The sequence below is a fragment of the Aphis gossypii genome, chromosome 3, assembly GCF_020184175.1.
Source record: "Aphis gossypii isolate Hap1 chromosome 3, ASM2018417v2, whole genome shotgun sequence".
Taxonomy (NCBI): Eukaryota; Metazoa; Arthropoda; class Insecta; order Hemiptera; family Aphididae; genus Aphis; species Aphis gossypii.
This window is the reverse complement of record NC_065532.1, coordinates 55,972,626-55,997,005: the sequence shown is the minus strand read 5'-3', so window position 1 is coordinate 55,997,005 and position 24,380 is coordinate 55,972,626. Positions and strand designations below refer to the sequence as shown.

Below are 24,380 nucleotides of genomic sequence, written 5' to 3'. Positions count from 1 at the left end.
TTTCCGGATTAAAGTTTATTTGCAACGATCTAAGATCATCCATATCCTCTTATTTACTTGATGATATTATGGTCATACGAGGAAATCATAGTGATAACTAATTTTCAATGTTGTGTAATTTACAATTTATATTTTATAAAATTATAATAAATTATTAAAGATACTTACAGTTTTTGTTTTTTTGTTAATTTATAAAAGGTGTATAAAAACCACGGTCTAACGGTCTAATAGTTAAGATAGAATAGAGATTAGATAATATTATGTACTGAGATTTATATTTTAACTTAGTTTATGGTGTAAACACATCATTATAAATAGTTCATAATTGTTAAGTTAAAAAAAATCCTTCCTTAGCGCACGTCTACATCATAATAGCTATCTGTATACCAAATTTCAGCCAGATCCGTCCAATGGTTTGAGCTGTGCGTTGATAGCAGTCAATCAGCTAACTGTTTTATATATACAGATTTATCTTGACATGTATTATATAATAAATTCTAGCATAATTACACAAAAGTTAATAATTTGGTACAATATACATCATTTTCTTCTTTTTGGATTTATGGGTCCCTAAGACCATCTCGTCTCACAAACGAACTTCCATCCTTTTCTGTTCATCATTAGATTTCTTCAACCGGCATCACTTCTCATCTCTTCCACATCCTTTTTTTAACATCTTCCCACCACTTTCTTGGTTTCCCTATATAAATACAAATTTGTATAGTATTGTTTGAATTATAAATTAAATAGAATTTTAATACATGAAAGTAAATTATCATATACTTTGGAGTCAGTATTCGCCATTAATGTATACTTTAACCTAGGTTATATTTATTTTTAAACTGTAGGTAATCGGAATGGCGTTCATATGGAGCCAGGAGTTCACGAGCGATCAAATGTTTATATTGATAACTTAAATTTTCAATACTACAACCATAATGAAACTACAAACAGAAGGTAAAATTTAATCATACAATATAAAATAATACATTGGGATAATTTAAATGTGTAATTATTGATATTTTACTATTACCAAACAATTGAGATACATAAATTATTTTAATGCACAATGTCGAGGTAAAGGCAACACAGAACTAGATTATAGTGATTCCAAGCTATTAAAACCTCATACATGTGTTCCGCTGCGATAGGTAGAAAACAATGATAACCAAACGGCATTAATTCGTTTATTTAGACAGAAAGCTGTGAGAGGACAAACAAATATACGTTCAATTTATAATGAAGAGATACAGAGGTATCTACTCTAAATACATTTTGAATTATAACCTGTATACTATACCTAATACTAAATAATTAGGTTTCCGGGGGCAGCAATGACATACACTTTTTTCATCGATGATGATGCACAGATGTGGGCACCAACCATCAATACCTAGTACAACTAGAGAATGGGGTGCTATGTTTAGCTATGAAGAATGGAGGCAGAGATACTTAAATACTATTGGAAACCGTAAGTATTATATTCTATTATAATTATTGATAATCTGTAAAAATAGAAATTAATGTATTAAATATTTTTAATTAATCATAACATGTATCTTACTTATTATTAGAGACTAGGTTTTATCAAAGTTAATTAGTTACTGAAGGTTTTTAAATGGCATTATATTCTCCAACACTGAAATAGTGACAACATTAAGGCAAAACAATATAAAAATATCGAATGTGGCAGTAAACGGTACTTTTAAATATCTACCTAACCATCCCACTGATCTACGTCAACAACTTACAGTGTATATTATATTTAATAATTAATAATATGGTAATAATATATTTTGTTTAGAACATTTTTGTGGGCTTAATTACTTTAAATCAACATACTTGAAATATTTATAATAATGTTAAGAGTTTCCCAGTGGTTTATGCTTGCTCGTCATACACAAGCAGCATATGTATGTGTTATGCGGTAAATTTTAAGTTTTGGATTGCTTTATTCTAACGAAGAGCCAGTTAAAGTTATAACTGATTTTGAAACTGGTCTTAGCAACGCCATAACAACAGTATTCTCTGAATGGCAACAAGTGGATTGTTCTTTTCATTTCAATCAGGTAATTATCTGAAACACTTCCAATATACCTATTAATTATATTTATAAAAACAACTAGATTATAGTAGGATTCTATACTAATTTTATACAGGCTGTTTTAAGACACATACACCACATTGGATTGAAGACAGTTATCAGAGAAAATGTTACCTACTAGCAGAAATATAGTACACTTGGCAATGAAATAATTATAAGAAATATAAAATGGTTAAATAATATATATAATATATAAATATTATATTATTTTATAGTTATTAGCCTGCTATTCCACACCTACCTGCAAATAGACAAGCATATCCCAATGTTAGAGGCTTCACAATATCCGATGGGCTGATTATGGTTAAGGCAATTGCAATAGAGCAACAAGTTTTTGAAGAACTACGACTAGTCTTCAGTTACTTCGATCGGTATTGGATGAGTGTAGTAGGTTCAGAAAGATTTTCTGTCCACGGATTAAATCACTGGACAAATAACTTTGTAGAGTCATTCTTTCACCCTACTTGGGTATTTGGAAGTTCATTCACCATTATGGAGATGTTATGGTAAATAATTTTTAAGCACTGATGAATATATCATAAATTATATTTGTATAGTATATTATAAATATTAGATTTAATCTGAAGTGTGGAAAACACAACGAGGTTGGAGCTGAGCCAAATATTAAATGGCCAATAAATAAGTTCATAACATGGTAATAAATATATTTTTATAAATAAAATTAATTATAATCATAATATAATAAACGAATAACTTTCTGCTAGGTAAGTGTCTAGTGTACCTACTTTGTCATTGATTAGGTCAATGTAATGAATGTGTAAAATTTGAATTCAATGATAAATGAATAAATACAATAAAAATGTATTCTGAGTGGAAAGTCTAGCTCTTGGTTTTTCCCGATAATTTAAAAAGTATTGGCCAATATATATTTTTGATAAAAAAAATAATAAAAAACTCAATCATTGTAAAGTTAATACCTACATGCATTGCTTAATTCATAATTTAAAATAATAAAAATCAAAATTAAATATTAAAAATTAGAATAATTAAAAATATTTAACTAAATTTCTACAGGTACGGAGAAGATTTGTTTCTTCTAGGAATAGAAACAACATAATAATCCATATTGCACTGCAAGACATAATAAATGGAGGTGACACTATGATGATTTTGAGACGGGTTGCATCAGTCAATGAAACTTACATGAACAACACCTTAGGCCATGATGTTGATGTTGATTACCCACCAATAGGTATCTAATATATTATATAGGTTTTTTAACATGTATTTTTAATCATTTTCACATCTACTTATTGTGTCAGTGAACTATAAATATAAAAATTAAAATCATTTTTTATTTTGTATGTTTAAAATTCGGAAAATAATTATGATACTTTACCTTTAGATGCTCCAGTTTTTCCAGAGCCAACAGTAGACGCTCCATTATATCCAGAACTGCCAGTAGTTATAACACCTGCTGTTGAGGACCCTTCAGGTAAACAGTTTATTTTAAATTAAATTTAGCATGATAGGCACAAGTTTTATTTTGAAACAAATTTTTCAAAGTACTTACGAAATTGCAACTATGTTATGATCATGAAATTATTTTCAAAATATGAACTATGGAGAGAATTTTACTAAGAACTGGAAAATGAAGATGGTATACTAATGTTTAACTAAAGTATAAAATAAAAATAAATTGTATTTTTATCTAGAATTAAATTTTAGGTGTTGATGTAACAATTGTTCAAGTACCTATCCAACAGGTACATGTCGCACACCAACACTTGTAAGCAATGACAAAATAATTTTAATCTTTAGTTGGATGTAATATAGGTATATTCAAGACATAAAATAGACTTATTTTAAGAACTATTCAGATACAAAATTGATACAAACTTAGCATTTGAAAATATTGTATAATTCAATAGGAAATGTGTCCACATTTGTCATAAGTACCTTTGTTTTATTAACATATAACATAACACAATTTTATGTTCAAAAGAATTAATGTTACTTAGTTATATTTATGTATAATATTAGAGACTACTAGTAGAATTATTGGCCTATATTATACAATTTTAAGACAAGAATTTAATTCAGCTTAATATATACACATTATAATATATTTTAACTTACAAAGGACCTACAAGTATTTTATACTTTAAATGCTCAAAACTTTAAACTAAAAAATCATAAAATGCTTACACAGTGTTCGCGCACCGAGATCAAAGTCCAGCTGATATATTTGCGAACTGGCCGTGTCGTCCCCTCCGCCTGCTAGTGTATTGTCAACGATAACATACGTACACGGCGGTCAAGACACCTGACCAGTTCAGTTTTTTCCAGCGACCTTTGCCACCGTTACGGCCTGTCGTTTCTCTGGTGTTTGACCGATTTGTGGATCGCCGTCTCGCTGTCGCCGCTTGCTCGCGGTCTCCTTGTTCGAGTGTGTCGTGGTGTCGCCGAATCCACGTTCTGTTGTCGTGTTCGGCTCTGTGCCGTTTGTTTGCTAAATCGCCGCAGAACGTGTTTCGTTTTATTCGCGATTGAAAGCGGAACAGGCGCTACCTTGTGGAAGTCATCAGAACTATTATAACGGGGAAGATGTGTATAGTACAACAGTAGGTACTACAGGCATCTACAGGTCTACAGTACAACACAATATGAAATACTTATAAAAATTATTAATTATTAATTTTTTGTAATATTGTATTTTTTGAATATGTATGATCATAATTATTACCTTCCAACAAGTCCAAAAATAATAACTAATAAGACCCATAAGGCATGTTCCGTTCCACAGTGTTCAAATAGGTAGGTAATTAATAAAAATAATTACATTTATTTTGTTGGAATTCAAAAACGAATAACTGTATAAATATGAACATTTAACTGAATGTTTATATTTTAATTTTCTATACACCATATTTTTTTATTTTTAAAACTGTTTTATTAGGAGCTGTACCAATGATAATATATCATTCCATTTATTTCCTAAAACACCTGGTTTAAGGAAAAAATGGCAAATATTATTAAAAATGGCAAAAAAACCTACAAACATGTTTGTTGTTTGTAGTGCACACTTCATTTCATCAGATTATAGGATGTCTAGTAAAGGTAACATAATATATTTTTAAATTTTGTAAATAAACAATTTACAACTAATAGGTACCTATTGGCTATATCATTATTATTTTGTTACATAATTAAACCATTCATTATATGCTTAAAATATATGTATACTAATAAATCATTATCATAAGCTAACTTAAGAAACTATAAAAACATTACAATTCTATACTATGCATTTTAATTTCCCAGTAAATTCTCCTTTGAAGAGAAAAAAATTAAAACCTACCGCATTGCCATCTCAGAATTTACCAAAACGTCATTTTGACAAAATAATTAAAAGTCCTATGTTGCGTAAAAAAATTGAAAGAGCTCAGAGAGCTTCACGCCGATGTCTAAATTTTATGAAGTAAGTTTAATTACTAATGAATTACATTACATACCTACCTATTAAAAGTATAAAATGACTTACAAGTTCTTATTTCTAGCCATAATAATATTATGCCCATTGAAAATGGAATTGGAATTGGCTTAGGATGTAAGGAGTCTGAATCATTAATTAGCAAAGATGAAAACACTGCTGACAAAGAAAATCTCCAAGTGAATTCTGGATGTGAAATGTTGACTGCTGACAAAGAGAATCTCCAAGTGAATTCTGGATGTGAAATGTTGTGTTCCGAATATACAAGAATAATTTGTTCTACACCCACTCAATCACCAGATTTGTCATATTCAACTACAAATTCTTCTATATCAAAGAAAACAGAAGATAAGGAAATTCAAGTTGATACTCTTACAGATTTATCTGAAATGTCTTTTGCAACAATGAATATTATGGAATTAATTAGGTCAGATTCCAATCTGAATGCACTTACTGGTATACCAAAAATTACTTATTTGGATCAAATTACCAAGATATCACAATTAGTCATTAACAAGTTGCAGTACAATATACATTTTAAGCTTGATCTGAGGGAACGAATTACTATGACTTTCATGAAGCTAAAATTAGACTTAACATTTGTGAGTTTGGGAGTGTTTTTTGGTATATCTAATTCTTGCTGTACAAATTATTTTCTAGAAACAATTGACCTCTTATATTTAGTTTTTAAAAATGTGATTATTTGGTCTCCTAAGAAAGTAATTCAAAGAAATATGCCTAAATGCTTTGATAACTTTACTAATACCAGAGTGATTCTTGATTGTACAGAGACTAGAGTAGAACGCCCAAAATGTTTATCATGTAAAATAAGGAGTTATTCTCATTATAAAGGAAATAATACCATAAAATGTATGATAGGAATTGCTCCAGATGGTTTGATAACATTCATAAGTAAAATATATGGTGGAAGAGCTAGCGATAAGCACATTTTGAATGAAAGTTGTATTTTAGATATGTGTACAGAAGGTGATGGAATAATGGTTGACAAAGGGTTTTTAATTGAAAAAGAATGTTCAGAACGTGGTTTAATTCTACACAGACCCCCTTTTCTTGGCAAAAATAAGCAACTTAAACTGGAAGATGGTATGTTCAACACAGAAATAGCCAGAGCCCGAGTTCATGTAGAAAGAACAATACAGCGAATTAAAATTTTTAAGTTTTTTCAAAATAAAATTCCATGGGCTCTTACACCAAAAGTTAGTAAGATAATGGTCGTTATTGGTGGTGTGGTTAATATATCTCGTCCAACAATTGCTGAAGGTGGATTTAATACTTCTGAAATAGTAAATAATAATTAATAATGACATGCTTTAAATTAATGGAAATATGCAATGAATAATTTTAGAACAAAACCAAAGTTAAATATACATTTTACTTTATTCAAAACAATAACATATAATTATACAAATGTAAAAATGAACAGTTAATAACTTATTAATATTTAATATTAAGGTAACATTTTGACATAGTTTTTGTATTATATAAACTAAAATAGAAATGTTTTGTATTTTTTAAAATAAAGATACTTATTGTTTATTCAAGATGGTTTATTAAATTGGGAAGAATTTTTTCAAAATAAATATTTGTTAAACAATCAAAAAGTTGCTTACAATAATTTGTATCAAATTCAACATTAATTACAACTATAGAGTCATTCATTTCTGCATAAATCACTAATAAACCCATGTTTATATTACTTAGTAATAATCCAAGCTGAATCTGAGCATAAAATTTATGTTTTTTTTTCAAAAAAAGCTTTTCATTTTTAACTTCAATATACTTAAGTTGAGCTATTAAATCTGCACCATGACATGTACGTCCTTTGACTGGGCATTTTATTTCCAAAAGAAAATATTGGTTGTTAAGTAAAAAAAACCATCGGGACTGAATCCTAACCATGGACATTTGACATTAGTTATGAAACCTAATTTAAGAACTTCTACATAATATTTTTTTTCAAAACAAATTCTGGCCTTAGGTTCATTTTCCTTTCCAAATTTTGTAGCAGAATTACCAGAAAAGTTTGACATCAAGCATTGCTTGACCTTTGACTCCCAATCAGGGCTTTTGTTATTGGAGTAAGTAAAAAAACTATAAGCAGTAGTACCTGTTATCCTAATTTTCCTTTCTTTTAACCATAAAAAACCAGTTTGTTGATATGTGTTAGAACACATTTGTTCAACTTTTTTACGATCAACATGGACATTTGCATAAAAAAAATCAATTTCATCTTGTGATTTACTATCAATCAACTTAAGGTACTCTTCATCATTGAATAGTACAGGACTATTTGTTTCTAAAATATAATTTAATAGGTCTTGCTCCGAAATGGTTAATTTTTTTTCATTTTGAATTTCTGGTATTTCATGTCGTCCAAATTTATGAATAGCAAATTCTGAATCAGGAAATCCTAATGAAATATACATATAATATATATATACTATATTTTTGTAGATTCTTATGTTTTAACTATTTTACACAAATTTACCTAGTGTTATATAATATACAAATTTAATAATTGAATCTAACTTATATGGAAATACTGTATAAACTTTATACTATAAAGTATAAACATTATAGTCTATAATTTAGTTTTGGGTTGGAAAATAATTAAGTACACTAGAGTTGTATAAACAAATTAACTTTTTTTTTAACTTTTTGTTATTGGAGCATATTAACTTAACTTAACTGAGTTAAAAAAAAATCATTAACTTGCCCAGCCTTGCAGTGAAATACTTTACAACACTAGAGAGACCTCTAAAAATTATTTTTACCTAATAAAAACTCTTGTACAATTTTGTCTTTTAAGTCATCAGGTATATCATCTGGTAGATCATCTGGTAGGGTTTGGCTGTACCTAGGCTTCATAGGTTGAACATGACAGAACTCTTCTAATGGAACAGCTTTATACATGTTTTTCGAAGCAGAACTATTTTTCCCCCATTGTTGAGGAAGACCAGTACAGCTCCACAGCTCCAATTCATTTTCAGGGGTCCTATTTTAAAATTAAATACATATGTATTAAAAAATAATAATATGAAAATAAATAATGAATCTTTTATTGGTTCTAAAATCTAGTAGATAGGTACATACTTTTGCAGTTTTAACATTAAGCCCACAACATGTTTGCATTTCCCTGTTCCCGCTTTACATGAGCATTTCGTGGACAAAACATCTTTCGTATTTGAAACAATAACTTCAAGCTAGGACAAGTAGATAGGTAACAAAAATTAAATTTAAAAATAGTAAATAGTAATTATTAGATTTATGCTTTACCAAAATGTGATGGCATACATATTTTCTAGTAATATTAGACAAAAATATCTGAAAAAATGTAGGTACTTACTTCGTGAGGTTTTCCATTTAGATCACTGGTTTGTAAACATAATCCTAAAATATTAATATATGACTCATTTCTACATTTCACACCCATTTCTAATATATGGTTGCATTTTACAATCTCAGAACCTTCTATAAAAGGTCTTTTAAAATCACCAATGTACTGAATGATGTTAGTTATTTCTATTACTGATTCAAACATTTTAACAAAATAGACAGACTAAAACAACTTTATTATGACTATTGACTATTGACTAATGAAAAATATAACGTGTGTAATGTAATATCAATGTGCATACACAATAATCATAATATTCATACTAAAAAAAGCATTTTGCCTTTAGTCAGTGGACTGTAGACAGCACAGGCCTCGGCCGCCGGGCGACCATGTTCCCCGTTAGCCTTATCACTAATATCGACTAGTGCGCTACCTATATTTCCTTTCAATCGCGAATACTTTATAGTGTAAATTATTTAAATCATAAAATAACGGTTGTTGACGTGGGGTTATGTAAGCACGATACGTAAATACGTGATTGCCGTGATAACTGATAACCTAACCGTGATAACCTCTTCGAAGGGGTCATACTGCTGTCGTCACTTATATCATATATCAAAACGTCAAGTCGTCACCAGTCCAGTTCATCCACCACGGTCGTCGGAGGCGCGTAAATATTGTATTATCTTATTAGTATCATTATATTACTGTTTATCACTCTTGTTGATATTATTATTTTATTATTTGCAATATTATATTGTGTATGTATTTTGTTAACTGGTCAAAGAGACGTCTTTGACTGTTAATTATTTATTATTTTATATATTCTTATTGGCAAACAATAAATTATTGTATGTGTTTGGCCATACAATTTATACTATAATTAACGGTGTACTTGATGTGGCCAATAGCTAACAAACCAACCACTAGTTTCAGCATACTATAGGTCTTGCTATTCTATTATTATTATTATTGTTAACTCGGTGGTGTAGTCATTGAGACCGACCACTACAATTGTAGGAGTTCCATGACCAAACACACAGTAAGCTGGATTAAACGTATACCTTTAATTTTAATAGTATAGGTCAATTCACTATACTATAAGAATAATAGTAAAATGGATTCTTAGAATAACAGTAAACTTTTACTGTAACTTTTAGTTTACTGTAAATGATCTACCATTACATTAAATTAATGATCAACTCGCTAATTGGGCAGTTGATCATAATGTAAGTCATTCAGCTGTCAATGATTTATTAAATGTTTTAAAAACACATAATTGTTTCAATAATGTTTTACCAAAAGACTCCAGAACACTTTTACAAACATCAATATCATCCAAAAAGATAATAATTAAAAATGTAAATACTGGGAGTTATTACCACTTTGGTATTGAATCTGGTATTATTCTAATAATGATGACAGTAATAGTATAAAACTTGTGTTTGGAATTGATGGGCTACCAATTAGTCAAAGTTCTGGAAGTTGTTTTTGGCCCATTCTGTGCTATATAAGACCCAATAAAGATATTGTATTTCCAGTTGGAATATATTGGAGCTATAAAAAACCAATTGATAGTAATGAGTATTTGTTAGACTTCTATGAAGAAATGAAAATGCTCCTCCAAAATGGTATAGATTTAGAAATAGAAGAAAAAAATGTACATAAAACTGTAATTTTAGATGCCATTATATGTGATGCTCCGGCAAAATCATTTGTTTTAAAAATAAAAGGGCATCCTGGCTTTTTTTCTTGCACCAGGTGTGGAACCTCAGGAATATATAAGAAAAATAAACTTTTTTTTCCTGAAATTGGTGCGACAAAGAGGACACATGAATCATTTGTGAATAAAATGCAAGAAAAACATCATTTAATAAATACTGAAATGTCTATACAAACCAATTTACCAAACATAGATATAATTAAAGTATTTTGTTTGGATTATATGCATATTTGTAATTTAGGAATAACCCGAAAACTTCTTCGTTTGTGGTTAGGTCCAAAAACTGTAAGAATTAATAGTAATCAAGTAAAAAAATTAAATACTGATCATTTAAGCTTAAAAAATTGTGTGACAAGTGACTTTCCAAGAAAACCAAGAACCTTAGAAGAAATAAACCACTGGAAAGCAACTGAGTTTCGACAATTTTTACTATATGCAGGTCCAGTGGTATTAAAATCTATTTAAAATGAAAAAATTTACTTTAATTTTCTTTGTATTCATATTTCTTTTACAATATTGCTTTCACCAAATTTAAGTAAAATGTTAAATTATTGTGATCAGCTTTTAAAATTCTTTATCAATGATTTTTGTGCCATATATGGTACAGAACAGGCATCGCATAACATCCATGCTTTACAACACATAACAGAAGATTACTTTAACTTTGGCCCTCTAGACAACGCAAGTGCATACCCATTTGAAAATCATATGAAAATATTGAAAAAAACAGTTAAGAAAGGATCTCAGCCTTTACAGCAAGCTGTCAAGAGATACAAAGATAAATTTCAATATGATAAACCATACTCAGCGACAACTATTAAACTTGATATTTGTTTAAAAAAACAACATCAAAATGCACCATTGTGCTAACATTTAGTTGGCCCACAATATGAAATTTTAATTTATTATTAGGAATTTTAAAATTAACATTCATTCAAAGTCTGATAGTTTTATAATAACAAAGAATGAAGAAATTATAAAAGTTCTTAATATATGTTTCACAAAAACAGGTCATAATGTAATTGTTGGTAAATCGTTTTTAAATAAAATGGAATTTTATGAAAAACCAGTAAATAGCTCAAAACTTTCAATATATGTGGTTGATAACCTTTCTGTGGATAATAAATATTACAATGTCAATGAAATTAAATGTAAATGCATGGTTCTTACAATTATCAATAAAATAATTACATTTCCAGTTCTTCATACATCATTAAATCAATAGTTACACTTAATACAAATATATATATATATATATATATATATATATATATATTGTGTCTGATATTAAAATGTTGTTTTACATAATAAAGTGTTTTTATAAAAATTGTTTTGTTTACTTTTTTAAATATACAGCATTACAGGGCAGTAGGTTTAATTTTAATTCAAGAACATTTTATTAACATTTATTTTATTAAAGCGGATGCCAGTACATATCAATTATAATTAAAATTATTAAAATTTATAAAGCAACAAAGTGGCAGTTTTGAGTGTGAGGCGGCGTCTCACATAAAATTTTATAGTAAATAGTACTCAAAGGGAATACTTTTTGGCTCACCGGTTGTACATATTTCGCTATTTTTTTTTAAATTCTTAACAAAGTTTAATAGTATAAATTATGAATTATTTAAATTATTTATTATTATTATGTGTTTATTATCAAAATAGTGTTGAACAGATAAGAAATGCACGAAATAATTATTACGCTACGTCGCTACAAACTCCAGTATATCACCCTGCGGCAATGTTCCAATAACGTATTAACGTCAAAGAGGCATCGTTTAACATCGCCTCTAAGTTTGTACTTGTGTACATAAATTTACACACACGCGCGTATGTAGTAGGTAAGTAAATGCACGCGACAGTTAAATAAGTAGAATTGCGCATGCGCAATGATAATCGTGAGTCTCGATTTTCATCGCCTCTGTGTACTAAAAATAGAATTAGTGGTAATTTTGTCAGCCCGCAGCATTACTGTCACGTGGGTTGGGTACGCTACGCGGGGTCGACTTGTGTCTTGTTTACTTTTCTGTCATATGACATAAAGTGTCATGGCGTCATAAACATTATGTGCAGGTTACTGCAGATTACTTGTTAAATACCATGATAAACTATAGTTACTTATAACCTATAATGCGTCGATTGTAATTCGTGTACTCACTACTCCGGGTAGTCTACTCGCATTGTTGAAATAAAATTGTTAATTGTTGTAAAAGTGCGTGTTGTCTGTAATTTGAAATTGAATGCATTTAATTTTATTAACCGTTGAATGGTACATTTACTTTTGCAAACAATTATATTGAATACGACGTGGTCGGTAATTCATTTCTTGAAGGACAATGCTGTAGAGGTAGTGCCAGTGCCGGCTCAAGGATTCGTGGGGCCTGGTGCAAAATAATTTTTATATATGAAAATGAAATGGTGATTTTCCTAGACACTTGTACGAAATACAAAAAATTATTAAAATAAATAAGTCTCCCAGATTGCATACATTTGTTACACTTACTTGACTTACTGGATTACCTATTAGCATTATTATTTACAAGTTATTAGTTTTACTTCGATGTTTATAACTTTATAAGTATAGTGCGTTACGTACGTACGTCTAATACGTTTAGATCATACAAGTTGAAATTCATGTAGGTACCTACCTTCCATTAAATGTTTTTCTCAAATATTTTAATTACTATAATAAATTCAATTATATGTTAAATAAATATTAATAAAATCCTTTCAAATACATACAAAAATATTAAACAATGTAAAAACATGAATTAATAATTTGTTATTATTAAATAATTATTAATTAATTAACATAATTTTTTACAATATCACTGGTTCATTTTAAAACAAATGTAATGTAATAATACCCCTAATAATACAATAACTAAATGAATTTTTTTTTTCTAGCTTTTTGAAGTGCAAACTGGTCGATAAGTAATATAATGTTTCTGCTAATTCATTTTCGATTGAGAGTGTTGCTAACCCAGAAAGTCTGTCTTGAGAAATGGTACTACGAAGATAGTTTTTAATAATTTTCAATTTCGAAAAAGCCCTTTCTGCACCTGCAGATGCCACGGGGATAGTCAATAGGATTCTAAGTGCAATGTTTATATTAGGAAATGAACCACAAGATGTTTTAAGAATCCTTAGAGCTTGAATAATGGCAGTAGTATTTTCATTTACCATAGTGCGAAAAATGATCAACTCACTACATAAATCAGTTGCATCAATATCTGAGGATTCACCATCTGTGAGTGTTATTTGTAAATCTTGACAATGTTTAAATAACTCTTCTTCTCCCATACTTTTCAACTTTCCAATTCTATATAAAAATCCAAATTGTTCATTGTATTGAGTTATTTGTTCAAATCTTTTTTTTTACTGATGCTAGAGTTTGGTCAACTAACTCTAAAAAGTACTTCACTCTAAAATTTTCTTCCTCGTTGGTCAAAGAGTCATCCATACTTTCATAATCAAACATTTTGGTCTTTTTTCTTATTCTATTTTTTTTTTAACTTTATTTCAATTCCCATTGGTGATATAATTTCTTCTGCTTTAACTTTAGCTAATCCATATCCATTTTCTCTATAGTTTTCTAAAAAAATAATTAAACTATTTAGTAAGCTCATTGAAACATCTAAATCAACTGTTACTGACTGTAGACTCATACTAACAATATTTATTTCAGATAAAATATCATTCCATATTATCAAACTTAAAATAAATTCATAAGTACATATTTCTTTGGCTAAAGAATGTGATTCACTTTTTATTTTTAAATCATTTGTTGTATCCGAAATCTCCTCCAAAGCTTCTATAACTTCGTTTAATTGGAATCGAATAGCTTTCACAGCGTTTACACGACTGTTCCATCGGGTTTCTGTCCATTTTTTTATAGAAAGCTTATTACAATGTTTTTTTAAAATCTCCCATCTGTTTATTGATGCTGAAAATAAAACATAAATCCTTTCAATCATTCCAAAAAATAATTGAGCCATAGAAGAATTTCCTCCAGCATCCTTGAGACAGAGGTTAAGACTATGTGCTGCACACGGGACAAAAATGCTCGTGGATTTTGTTTTAAAATATGAGCCTTTACGCTTTTATATAAACCTGCCATATTTGCCCCATTATCGTAAGCCTGTCCTCGAATGTTATGTATGTTGAGACCATACTCTTTAAATTTGTCAATCAAAATATTTGATAAATCCATTCCAGTAGTTGAGCTAACATTTACAAAGTCCATGAAATATTCTTTTATTTCAGAACAGCTAGATTCATTTTCAAAATCGATCTGTACAATTCTTATTATAATAGAAAGTTGTTCACAGTGGTTAATATCTGGTGTGGTGTCCATAATAACCGAAAAATATGTAGCATTTGTTATCAACTTTATTATTTTAATTTTTACCTCCTGTGCCATCATGGAAATCAACGGGTTTTGAATATTATGTCCAAGGTAATGAACATGCGTTTCGTTGTCTTTAGTACGACGTACATGTTCAGAGATGACCGGATCAAATTTCGCCAACATTTCTATAATGCCTAAAAATTTACCATTATTTTTCTCATATAAAACATCCTCGGAAAGCATCATTATTTTTAGCTAAATACTGTATTGCAGCAAGAACTCTTAGTAAGACATTCCGCCAATGAGCTTTTTCTTTTTCGATTATTTTCATATGGTCATTATCAATTGTATGACATTTATTGACTCTTGTTTTAAGTTCATACCAAGCTTTTAGTGACTGTAAGTGATTTGAAGAATTTTCATGTTTATTCAGAATTCTTGATAAATGTCTCCAATCGTTTATACCCGCTGTACTAAGTCCATTTATATGTGATGGAAACTGTTTACAATAAAATCAATAAACACAGTTTTTATTTTTAGAAAAAATTAGCCAATATCTATTTACATCTTCACCATTTGATAATCTGAGAGTATAGTAATAATCGGAAAATTTTCTCTGCTCGGAGTCTATTGGGTAATTAAAATTTTCCACTTTACAGGGGCCGTTTTTTACTATATCGATACGTACAGCATGAGTAAGATGGATTGGCCAATTTCCTGGGTCTGTTAAATCAGTTATAACTATTGGAGATTCAAAAGTAGAATTACTTAAATGTTGAACAGCTGCGGATGGTTCGTTATAAGAAATTGTAGATAATTCATTTTCTAAAGATTTAGTCACGTTATTCTGAAGGATGTGATCAGTTTCAGATATAAGAGGGGATGTTTGTTCATAAATACTTGTTGAACTATCAGAAATTATATTGACGTATTCATTATTAGTTTTAGTTACAACAGATGCAACATTTTCTTGAGATGTAGTTGGCCTTGGCTTAAGATATTTATCGAAAGATCCCGTTTGTTTTTTTATAAAATAGTCTCTCTGCTGTTGACGTGCTCTTTTATTACTTTCTGACTCGTATTTTCTAAATCTATCTCTATCTCTACTTGTCATGATTTGTATTTTTATGATTTATGATGTTTAAAAGACTTTTTATCCTACACATTACACAGCCCTAAAATGTTATAAAATAGAAATTAGATAAGACTATATTTACTGATAATTAGTGCCAAATTGTAAATGCAAATATAGAATTGTATTTTTTTTTTAATATTATTTAGAAACCATAAATTTAGCACGCTCCTAATATATTTAATTGCTTGTTGCATATATTTTGATCATTTTTCATGCATCAGTCCTGAACTCTAGTTATTATACCGACAAATATAGATTTATTCTCAATGAATACCATGTAGGTATATAAGGAATAATATATGTTAGTCATATGTAGATATGTTTTTTTAGAATTTAAATAAAAACTGCACTAAGAAGACTGAATGTAATAAATAAAATGGGAGTCTATGTAAGTAACGTAATTGTACACAGTTCCATCAAATAATTATTTTTTATTACAAATGATTTACACCAAGTTTACTAAACATGACAAAACCATTTCGTCATAGCAATAATAATAAATATGAATATTAATTCAGAATATAATACATACAACAAATGCGTATGTAGAATTATCTAATATAATGTATTTATAAAAATAATTAATAATTTACATAATAATATAATTTAAATTATTAAATTAAAAGTCTAATAATACAAAATAGGTACTTACCTACGTAATAATCGTTCACATATGGAAACTATACGTCTATACGTCTTATTGCCGCGGGTGCTCGTGTTAAAATAAAATAACAATAATAGTATCAAGTGACTAAATTAGTATCGTCCGTATGCTATGTAAAATACGATGTATAAAAAGTATGAAGAAAATCAAAAATAACAAATAACAACACGACTGCGGTAATAATAATCGTTATCTTCTCCGTCGGCGAGCCGAAGACGACGACAACCAAAAATAGAAATAATTATAAATTATATACTAATAATATTTGATATGTCGGAGAAAGTAATAATAAATAATAACAATAATATTCGTTATTAACTATATTCTATAAGTTATACAACAACAGATTATTAATACATTTAAAAACTTTAAAAATATTATTGCTCAAAAGTAAAATTTTTTTTTGTTTTTGGTTGTGTAATTTTGGTAAAGTAAAGCGCGGGGCCTGGTGCCTGGGCACACCTCGCCCCCTCCTTGAACCGGCCCTGGGTAGTGCCTAGCTCATGGTTTAAAGATAATACTTGTGCTTGGCCTAAGACCCATGTGAAACAGTATATTAAAAACGAATGTATACCAAATACTAGACAGTTCGTCTGGTTTAAAGCTAGGGCATTGTCTACAAATAATGGTAAGTCTATATTTTTTTTACAAAATAACAACTAAAATGTATTCTAATTCTAATAATATTATTATAACGCTGCTGCTATTATACTACCTACTAAATCATCCGAAATCATCTTTATAATACTTCAAATATACCTATAATTGTAATGTTGTGTACATTTTAGAATCATTTCTTATTGCTCAAACTAAATGCAAGAAAGCATTAACTACTTTAGATTTGTCATCAACTGAAGATGACAATTCAAAAATTAAAAAAAAAATGGGGAAAAAAATAAAACAAAAAAACATCAGAATCTGGTAATAATCGTTATAACAAAAAAACTGGATATGGCGCTGACAAATCAGGTAAGATTACCTATATCATATATTATAACTTATAGTATATAAATACCTACTTTAACAATTATTTTATGTTAAGCAAAAATATTTTATTGTTAATACCTAGTAGTTAACAATAATTAACTTACGTTAATAAAATGAATTATTTTTATTTTATTTTTTTAGACATAGAATCTGATAGCGATGTTGACAATATTTATGATTTACCGGTTTATGATTCTGGTAAGTATAAATATATTTATAATTATAATTATACCTACCCAGAATTAGTTTAATAAACTGTTTAAAATCTTTATTATACAGATGATAATAATTCTACTACAGATAAAATTAATTATCCGTGTAAGAAATGTAAGTTTTCAATGATTAATTAATAGAAAATACAGTATATTATATTTAATTTATGTTCTCTATATTCATTTCTAATGATTTATTTTTTTTAACAGCTTGTGATGATATTATTCCCGTTACCCCATCAAAAAATATTCGCACATTGGTCAAATCGCCATCAAAAATTCCAGTTTTAAAATCTAGTATGTATCTATCTATATATTACTATTTTACTATAATCATGTTTTTGTGGAATATATTATAATATAACTGTGAAATATTATAATTACCTACTTGAATAATTTTATTAATATAGTTGCCCAAACATGTTTAATTGTTATATTTTTGTTTACAGTTTATAATTCCTGCAGCATTGTGAAAAATATGTCATCTAATAGAAAAAATAAACATGTTGAACAAACACTTTCTCCTATTCATTTGGCAAGAGCAGAAAAAAACAAAAAAAGAAATTTGTCTGAATCTCCTAGAAAATTCTATCCATCTCCTGAATCTCGTCAACCATGTATGTATATTGTATACCTATTAATTTGTTTTTTAAACACTATTTTCTATTTTATGAAAAAATAGAAATATTTGTGTTTTAGATTATACTCAAATAAAACCTGAGAAAAAAATTAAATCCTCACCTTTAATAAAGACGACTAAATACCATTGTTAGTACATCATAATACATATAATTTTAAGACTAATGTATAACACGCTAATATAGTCTTAAAAATGTTTTACACACACTTTTGTTTTTATAGCTTTTTCACAAGAAATATGAGAACATCACCTATAGCAAAATCTACTGATATTCAGAAGTATTCACCATTAAAAACATACAGTATGTAAACTTATTAATAGTGTTTTTTTTTAATTATACTACCTTAGCTAGTACCTACCTATAAAACATGAAAAGCATTATATTTTTACATTTTAATTTTTCTATTATAGCACAAAAATCTGCAGTATCCAAACAATTATTTGAACCAAAGAACTTAAGCCAACCGTTGACTACTTGTTAGTATAACAAATATAATATATTATAATAAAAACATAACTATTCAATGATTAAAATTAAATATGTTATTTATATACTTATTGTTCAATACTTGATATAGGTAATAAAAATATTGAGATAAGTCGATATCGGTCGGCGTCGCCGTGCCGAGTTGTTTTATCTTCAGTTTACCGTCAACTTTAGTGTAGACTCATTGTGGTGTTTTTCAACTGTCAAATGGTAAATCCAAACCGTCTTTTTAATTAAATATAACTGATGTGGTTAAAGTAAATTGTTTAAATAAAAAAAAGGCATTATGTGTACGAATCGTTAAAATACAATTTAAAATTTTTCTTTATTTTAACTAAATATTCTCACAAAGGTGCCTCGACATGGTCCTTGTCGAACCGGATTTATTATATAAATATTAAATACACGTAAGAAGTGTTAAAAGTATTAATGGTCAATCTGAAAATATAAAGCATCCGATTTTGATTTCGTGTCACCAACTCAAATGCCAGAAATTCAACTACTCAAGGTAAGAGAACCAAATTTCCTTAAATTTAGATACGTAATTCCCTGTTGTAGTTTCTTGCGCTAACACGGTGTGACAAAAATGTAATTGGTACAAAGTTCAAGTTTCACTGAACGATTAAAAGTGTATAGGCTCTACTATAGAGGTCAAACATTGTCAACAGGTTTGTGACAATCTTTGTACGACCATATCAATAAATTATCGTTATACAGTTAATAGATTGATACCAATAATAGGTATTTAATAATTCGATGAGCCCTAATATCATGAACGATATAAACGCGTTAGCATTCCGACGCGGGACAATAAAAGGGAAATTAACGAAGTTCTCAAATGCCGTCAACAATTTTTCTAAAGACGATGACTTAATTCAATTAATGGTTAAAAAAGAAAAAATTGAAGAAGGCTGGACAGAATTTCAAAATATACAGTCCACTATTGAACAAAAGTCCATCAACCCAGAAAATGAAGAATTGTACCGGGACGAATTTGAAAATTTATACTACACAGCCGTAGCTGGTTATATAAGACTAGTAGAAAAATACAAAAAAGTCGAAGGGCCGAGCTCGGTTCAGGTCTCAAATGAGATCGAAAACAATGCAGGTCAAAGCGTTTCGAGTGCGAGATCTAGTGTGAGCAATGAAGCCTCCATTGTGAAATTGGCAGCTTTAAACGTACCAAATTTTAGTGGCGATTACAAGCAATGGTCGACATTTAATGACATGTTTACTGCACTAATCCATTCAAATGAAGCACTCACGGATATACAAAAATTTTTCTATTTGAAATCGGCGTTGTCTGGCGATGCCGAAAAGGTCATTCAATCGTACGAAACCTCGGCAAAAAATTATTTAGTAGCGTGGAATTGCTTAAACGAACGGTTTAATAATAAAAAAATAATCGTCCAAACGCACACTAAAGCAATTTTCGATTTGGAACCCGTCACCAAGGAAAAATCATCAAAATTACGACAATTTATGGACTTATTGTCGGGACATATGACAGCACTCAAATCACTAGGTTACGACCCAAAAAATTGGGGACCAATGCTGTTACATATAATTTCGACAAAATTAGATGGTGCTACATTAAAGGAATGGGAAACACAAGCGCCAAAAAAGGAAGTGCCCGAAGTTGACGATCTGTTAACCTTTTTACAAAACAGATTTCAAATACTGGAAGCCGTAGAAGGTGCACAAAATATAAATTTAGCAGACACACAAAATAAGCAGAAATACAACAAAGTCGAAAAAGCAAAAAAAACTATATCCCATACTAGCACCAACAAATTTAAATGTTATTTTTGTAATGAAGGTCATCCGATCTATCGCTGTACGAAATTTCTCGCGTTGTCAGTAAACGATAGACTGCAACAGGTAAATAAATTGGACATATGCAAAAATTGTTTGTCTCGACACGCAGACAACAAATGTAAATTTAAAGGATGCAAAAAATGTGGTAAGTTACATAATAACTTACTTCACGAGCAAAATGACATAACGCCCGTACCGCCGTCATGCACCGTGACTACGCACGCGGCTCCGTCGGCGGACGTCCACGTATTGTTATCTACCGCAATAATACGAATATACGATAAGTTTAATAAACCTGTATTAGCAAGAGCATTGTTGGACTCTGGATCGCAATCAAATTTTATAACAAAAGAGTTATCAAACAAACTCGGACTAGCACATAAAATCATTAATTGCGAAATAACCGGGGTAAACAAATCAAAAAGTTATTCCACGCACTCTGTACTAACAAAAATACAGTCGAGGTCAGCCAAAAATCAGTATATGTTAAATTTTTTAACTGTACCAAAAATTACAACGTTTCTACCAACCGAAAAAATAAACACGTCAAACTGGGACATACCACAACACATTCAATTTGCCGACCCGTCGTACGCTCAGCCAGGGAAGATAGTGTAGTGATCGCTGTGCAGGACACTGCGACTTCGTACAAATTAATTATTTAAACGACGTAGCACGTTCTGTGGTTGAGCTTGAGTTGTTGTGAGAAAGGTAGGTATTGAAAATTAAAACACTTGTTGTTTTAATTGAAATAAAGTAAAAGTTTATTAAGTTAAACAATATAAAACATAATAATATAAAACATAAGTAAAATAGCTTGCTGCTATGTAAAAGTTACAAGTACTGGGAATGACTGTAAACTCGCGGCGATGTGGCTGTGACAAAGTCCACGACGAGCAATAGTCTTACATTGGAGTGAACTACCTTCTTGAATAGTACTACCTTTCTGATTACTTCTAAATACTCTACTCGTATTTATATGAGTTCTCAATGACATGCAGGGGACTAGTAGTCTATTTTAGAGTGATATGATGATTTACATAATCATCATTAAATAATTATATAACTATTATATAAATGATATAATTATAGCAATATCCCATAATTATATAATTATTACTTAATCGACAGAAAAACTATGTTTTTCTGATCTCTGGCCTATTGCTTATAATGCAGGTGTATTAATAACTATCCCAATTAAATATAATGTAATCTAATATAGTATAACACCATGCAGGTGCATTGGGTTTACTACATTCCTCCCCTCTAAGATGAAAGTCCATCGACTTTCCAAAAAAAACAAAAACAACAAAAACAAAAAAAACAAATCCTACGTTTTTAATTTTGGGTATAATGAAAAGGATGTCTCAGTCACTTCCTCATGAACCATTTCTAACGATCTCTCACTAGGTGCTGTAGCTTCCAGCAAGTCATTGGTATTGACTTGTGTCCACTTTTCTTCTAGTTGGAGTGGTTCCTCACATGATTTTTGCTTCGTTCTGTTTGTTATCAGTCGTAACAACAATGATATTGTACAACTGATTACTAGAATAACGATAATTGTTGTTACTCCTATAACAACAACCACATACATTTTTGATTCCATTTGCTGGTATAACATCTTATGTTGTCGCTGTTCCGCAGCTTGTTCTTGCGTGATTGTAATCTCGTTTAAATCACTCATTTGGTTTGTCTTGATATGCTGAAATTTCATTGTTTTGACAAACTGGTCGTTTCCACTGTCGCTGCTGGGCTCCTTGAGTATTGATGTTGGAATGAAATCTGTATATTGCGTTCTTCCGGAAATGCGTCCGGGTATAAGGACATCTCTGTTGGCATATCCACGACAAGTTTCGTTAAGGGCGATAATGCCTGCTCCTTCCAATATGTGATTTTTCGATTCTTTCTCTTCCTCGCAAGTGACAAATACTGAATCGTTATTGGTAACATATAACCACTCATTTTTATGCCTCAATTTGTGAAAGACTGTCGTAGCCATTTCCACGTAACGTATCTCACAACTTTCTGGGACCTCCCTAGGTCCTGCATCAGGAGTATTTCACACACAGGTCTCATACTCCTGGGGTGCAAAGGATGGGTTTCGGGACATATCAGAAATTCATGAGCAGTTTTACAAATTGCAGGGTTAAAATTGTCATATGTCGAGTAGAGTTCCTTAGATTTAGTAACAGCTAAAAAATCATGCTTAGGTCTAATATACATACATTTCTTTTTATTATCAGCAACACATACCGGTAACGGTATTAATTTATATAAACTTAAGTCGTGCTGGTACACTAAAGGAATATTTAAAATAAATACAAGGTTATCTCTATTATAATACACTGTCAAATCTGATAATTTTACCAACTCAAAAACATTATTTATTTCTACCTCCAGTGGCATATTGGTCCCACTAGGTAGAACAAGTTTAATGTCTCTAAATTGTTCCAATAAAGCTCTGTTATTTATTAAGCTTGGGTGTATTTGACCTAACCTTGCACTCTGTAATATAATATACAAATATAATACCTCTTTCCGTAAGAATGCGCATTTCCCGGGTTGTAATTTCAAATTATGTAAACGGAGTCTATCGAAAACTTTAGTTAGCTTGTCACCGTGATCTAATAAACTGGCTCCATGTACCACAATGTCATCGAGATATGCCGTACACATCTCTTCTAAACCCATTAATATGGATTTCATGGCACGTGTGAATGTGGCGGGCGCCGAACTTAGCCCAAAAGGCATTCGCAAAAATTCATAATGACCGGATTTCGTCGAAAACGCGGTTTTATGGACGTCTGCTTCATCAATTTTAATTTGATGATACCCACTGGCTAAATCTAACGTCGAAAAGTATTTTGACGCGCCTAAGGATTCCAATATGTCTAACAGATTTGGCAAACAATATGCCTCATTTTCGGTAACCTCGTTTAACTTCCGAAAATCTACACATACACGTAATTTCTGTTTACCGTCTTCGCCTATTTTCTTTTTCACTATTACTAATGGAAAATTAAATGGTGACACGGAATTTCGAATAATATCGTCTTCTTTCATTTTCGTAATTTGCTCTTCGATCTCGGCTTGATATGCCCACGGAATACGATACGGTCGTATATTTATCGGTTTTGTAATACGCGGCGTATTAATTTTATGCGTGACGACGTCCGTTGCCGTCAAACTGTCCCCCTCCAAATAGAATATGTCGGAGTACTCATTACATATATTAATAATATTCTTTTTTTCTTCCGCGTTTAAATGTTCGGTTCTAATCGTTTCATTTAATAGCCGGAGCCTACCAGGTTGCCCTTTGCCCTCTGTTTGCTCATTACTCGGCTGATTAATTACGAATAGCTTATCTGTATACGGTTCCCATTTAAAATGGCTCGTGGTCAATTCGTCGATAATAAACGGTTGTTCCGATATATTAATTATATT

The 24,380-nt window shown here is 30.0% G+C and overlaps 3 protein-coding genes across 3 annotated transcripts; 1 reads left to right on the top strand and 2 right to left on the bottom strand.

Moving 5' to 3' along the window:
- The first annotated feature begins 5,971 nt into the window (after positions 1 to 5,971).
- On the top strand, positions 5,972 to 6,946 carry LOC114130434 (uncharacterized). The gene has a single exon (XM_027995410.2). The coding sequence runs from the start codon at positions 5,972 to 5,974 to the stop codon at positions 6,875 to 6,877; it is 906 nt and encodes a 301-aa protein (XP_027851211.1). The 3' UTR covers positions 6,878 to 6,946.
- Positions 6,947 to 10,382: 3,436 nt separating this feature from the next.
- On the bottom strand, positions 10,383 to 14,999 carry LOC114132402 (uncharacterized). Its single transcript, XM_050203926.1, has 5 exons — positions 14,756 to 14,999; positions 14,409 to 14,687; positions 14,159 to 14,237; positions 13,626 to 13,964; positions 10,383 to 10,473 (listed from the first exon to the last, which is right to left on the bottom strand). The coding sequence occupies exons 1-5, from the start codon at positions 14,997 to 14,999 to the stop codon at positions 10,383 to 10,385; spliced, it is 1,032 nt and encodes a 343-aa protein (XP_050059883.1).
- Positions 15,000 to 15,210: 211 nt separating this feature from the next.
- Positions 15,211 to 16,107, bottom strand: LOC126551150 (zinc finger MYM-type protein 5-like). The gene is made up of 2 exons (XM_050203925.1): positions 15,559 to 16,107; positions 15,211 to 15,492 (listed from the first exon to the last, which is right to left on the bottom strand). Exons 1-2 carry the CDS (start codon positions 16,105 to 16,107, stop codon positions 15,211 to 15,213), a joined length of 831 nt encoding a protein of 276 aa, XP_050059882.1.
- Between the last annotated feature and the right edge of the window lie 8,273 nt (positions 16,108 to 24,380).

Bases quoted from the DNA above. Each gene is read 5' to 3' on its own strand.
- LOC114132402 (XM_050203926.1), bottom strand. From the start codon at position 14,999: ATGGACACCACACCAGATATTAACCACTGTGAACAACTTTCTATTATA. The intron at 13,965-14,158 runs GTTAAAAAAAAA...ATTTTTATATAG, and splicing joins CCAATGGGAATTGAAATAAA to AATTGGAAAGTTGAAAAGTA. The intron at 10,474-13,625 runs GTTAGCAACACT...GGTTTTTTATAG, and splicing joins TCTCAAGACAGACTTTCTGG to CTCCAATATATTCCAACTGG.
- LOC114130434 (XM_027995410.2), top strand. From the start codon at position 5,972: ATGGAATTAATTAGGTCAGATTCCAATCTGAATGCACTTACTGGTATA.
- LOC126551150 (XM_050203925.1), bottom strand. From the start codon at position 16,107: ATGACAAGTAGAGATAGAGATAGATTTAGAAAATACGAGTCAGAAAGT. The intron at 15,493-15,558 runs GTAAATAGATAT...TATTGTAAACAG, and splicing joins GATTATCAAATGGTGAAGAT to TTTCCATCACATATAAATGG.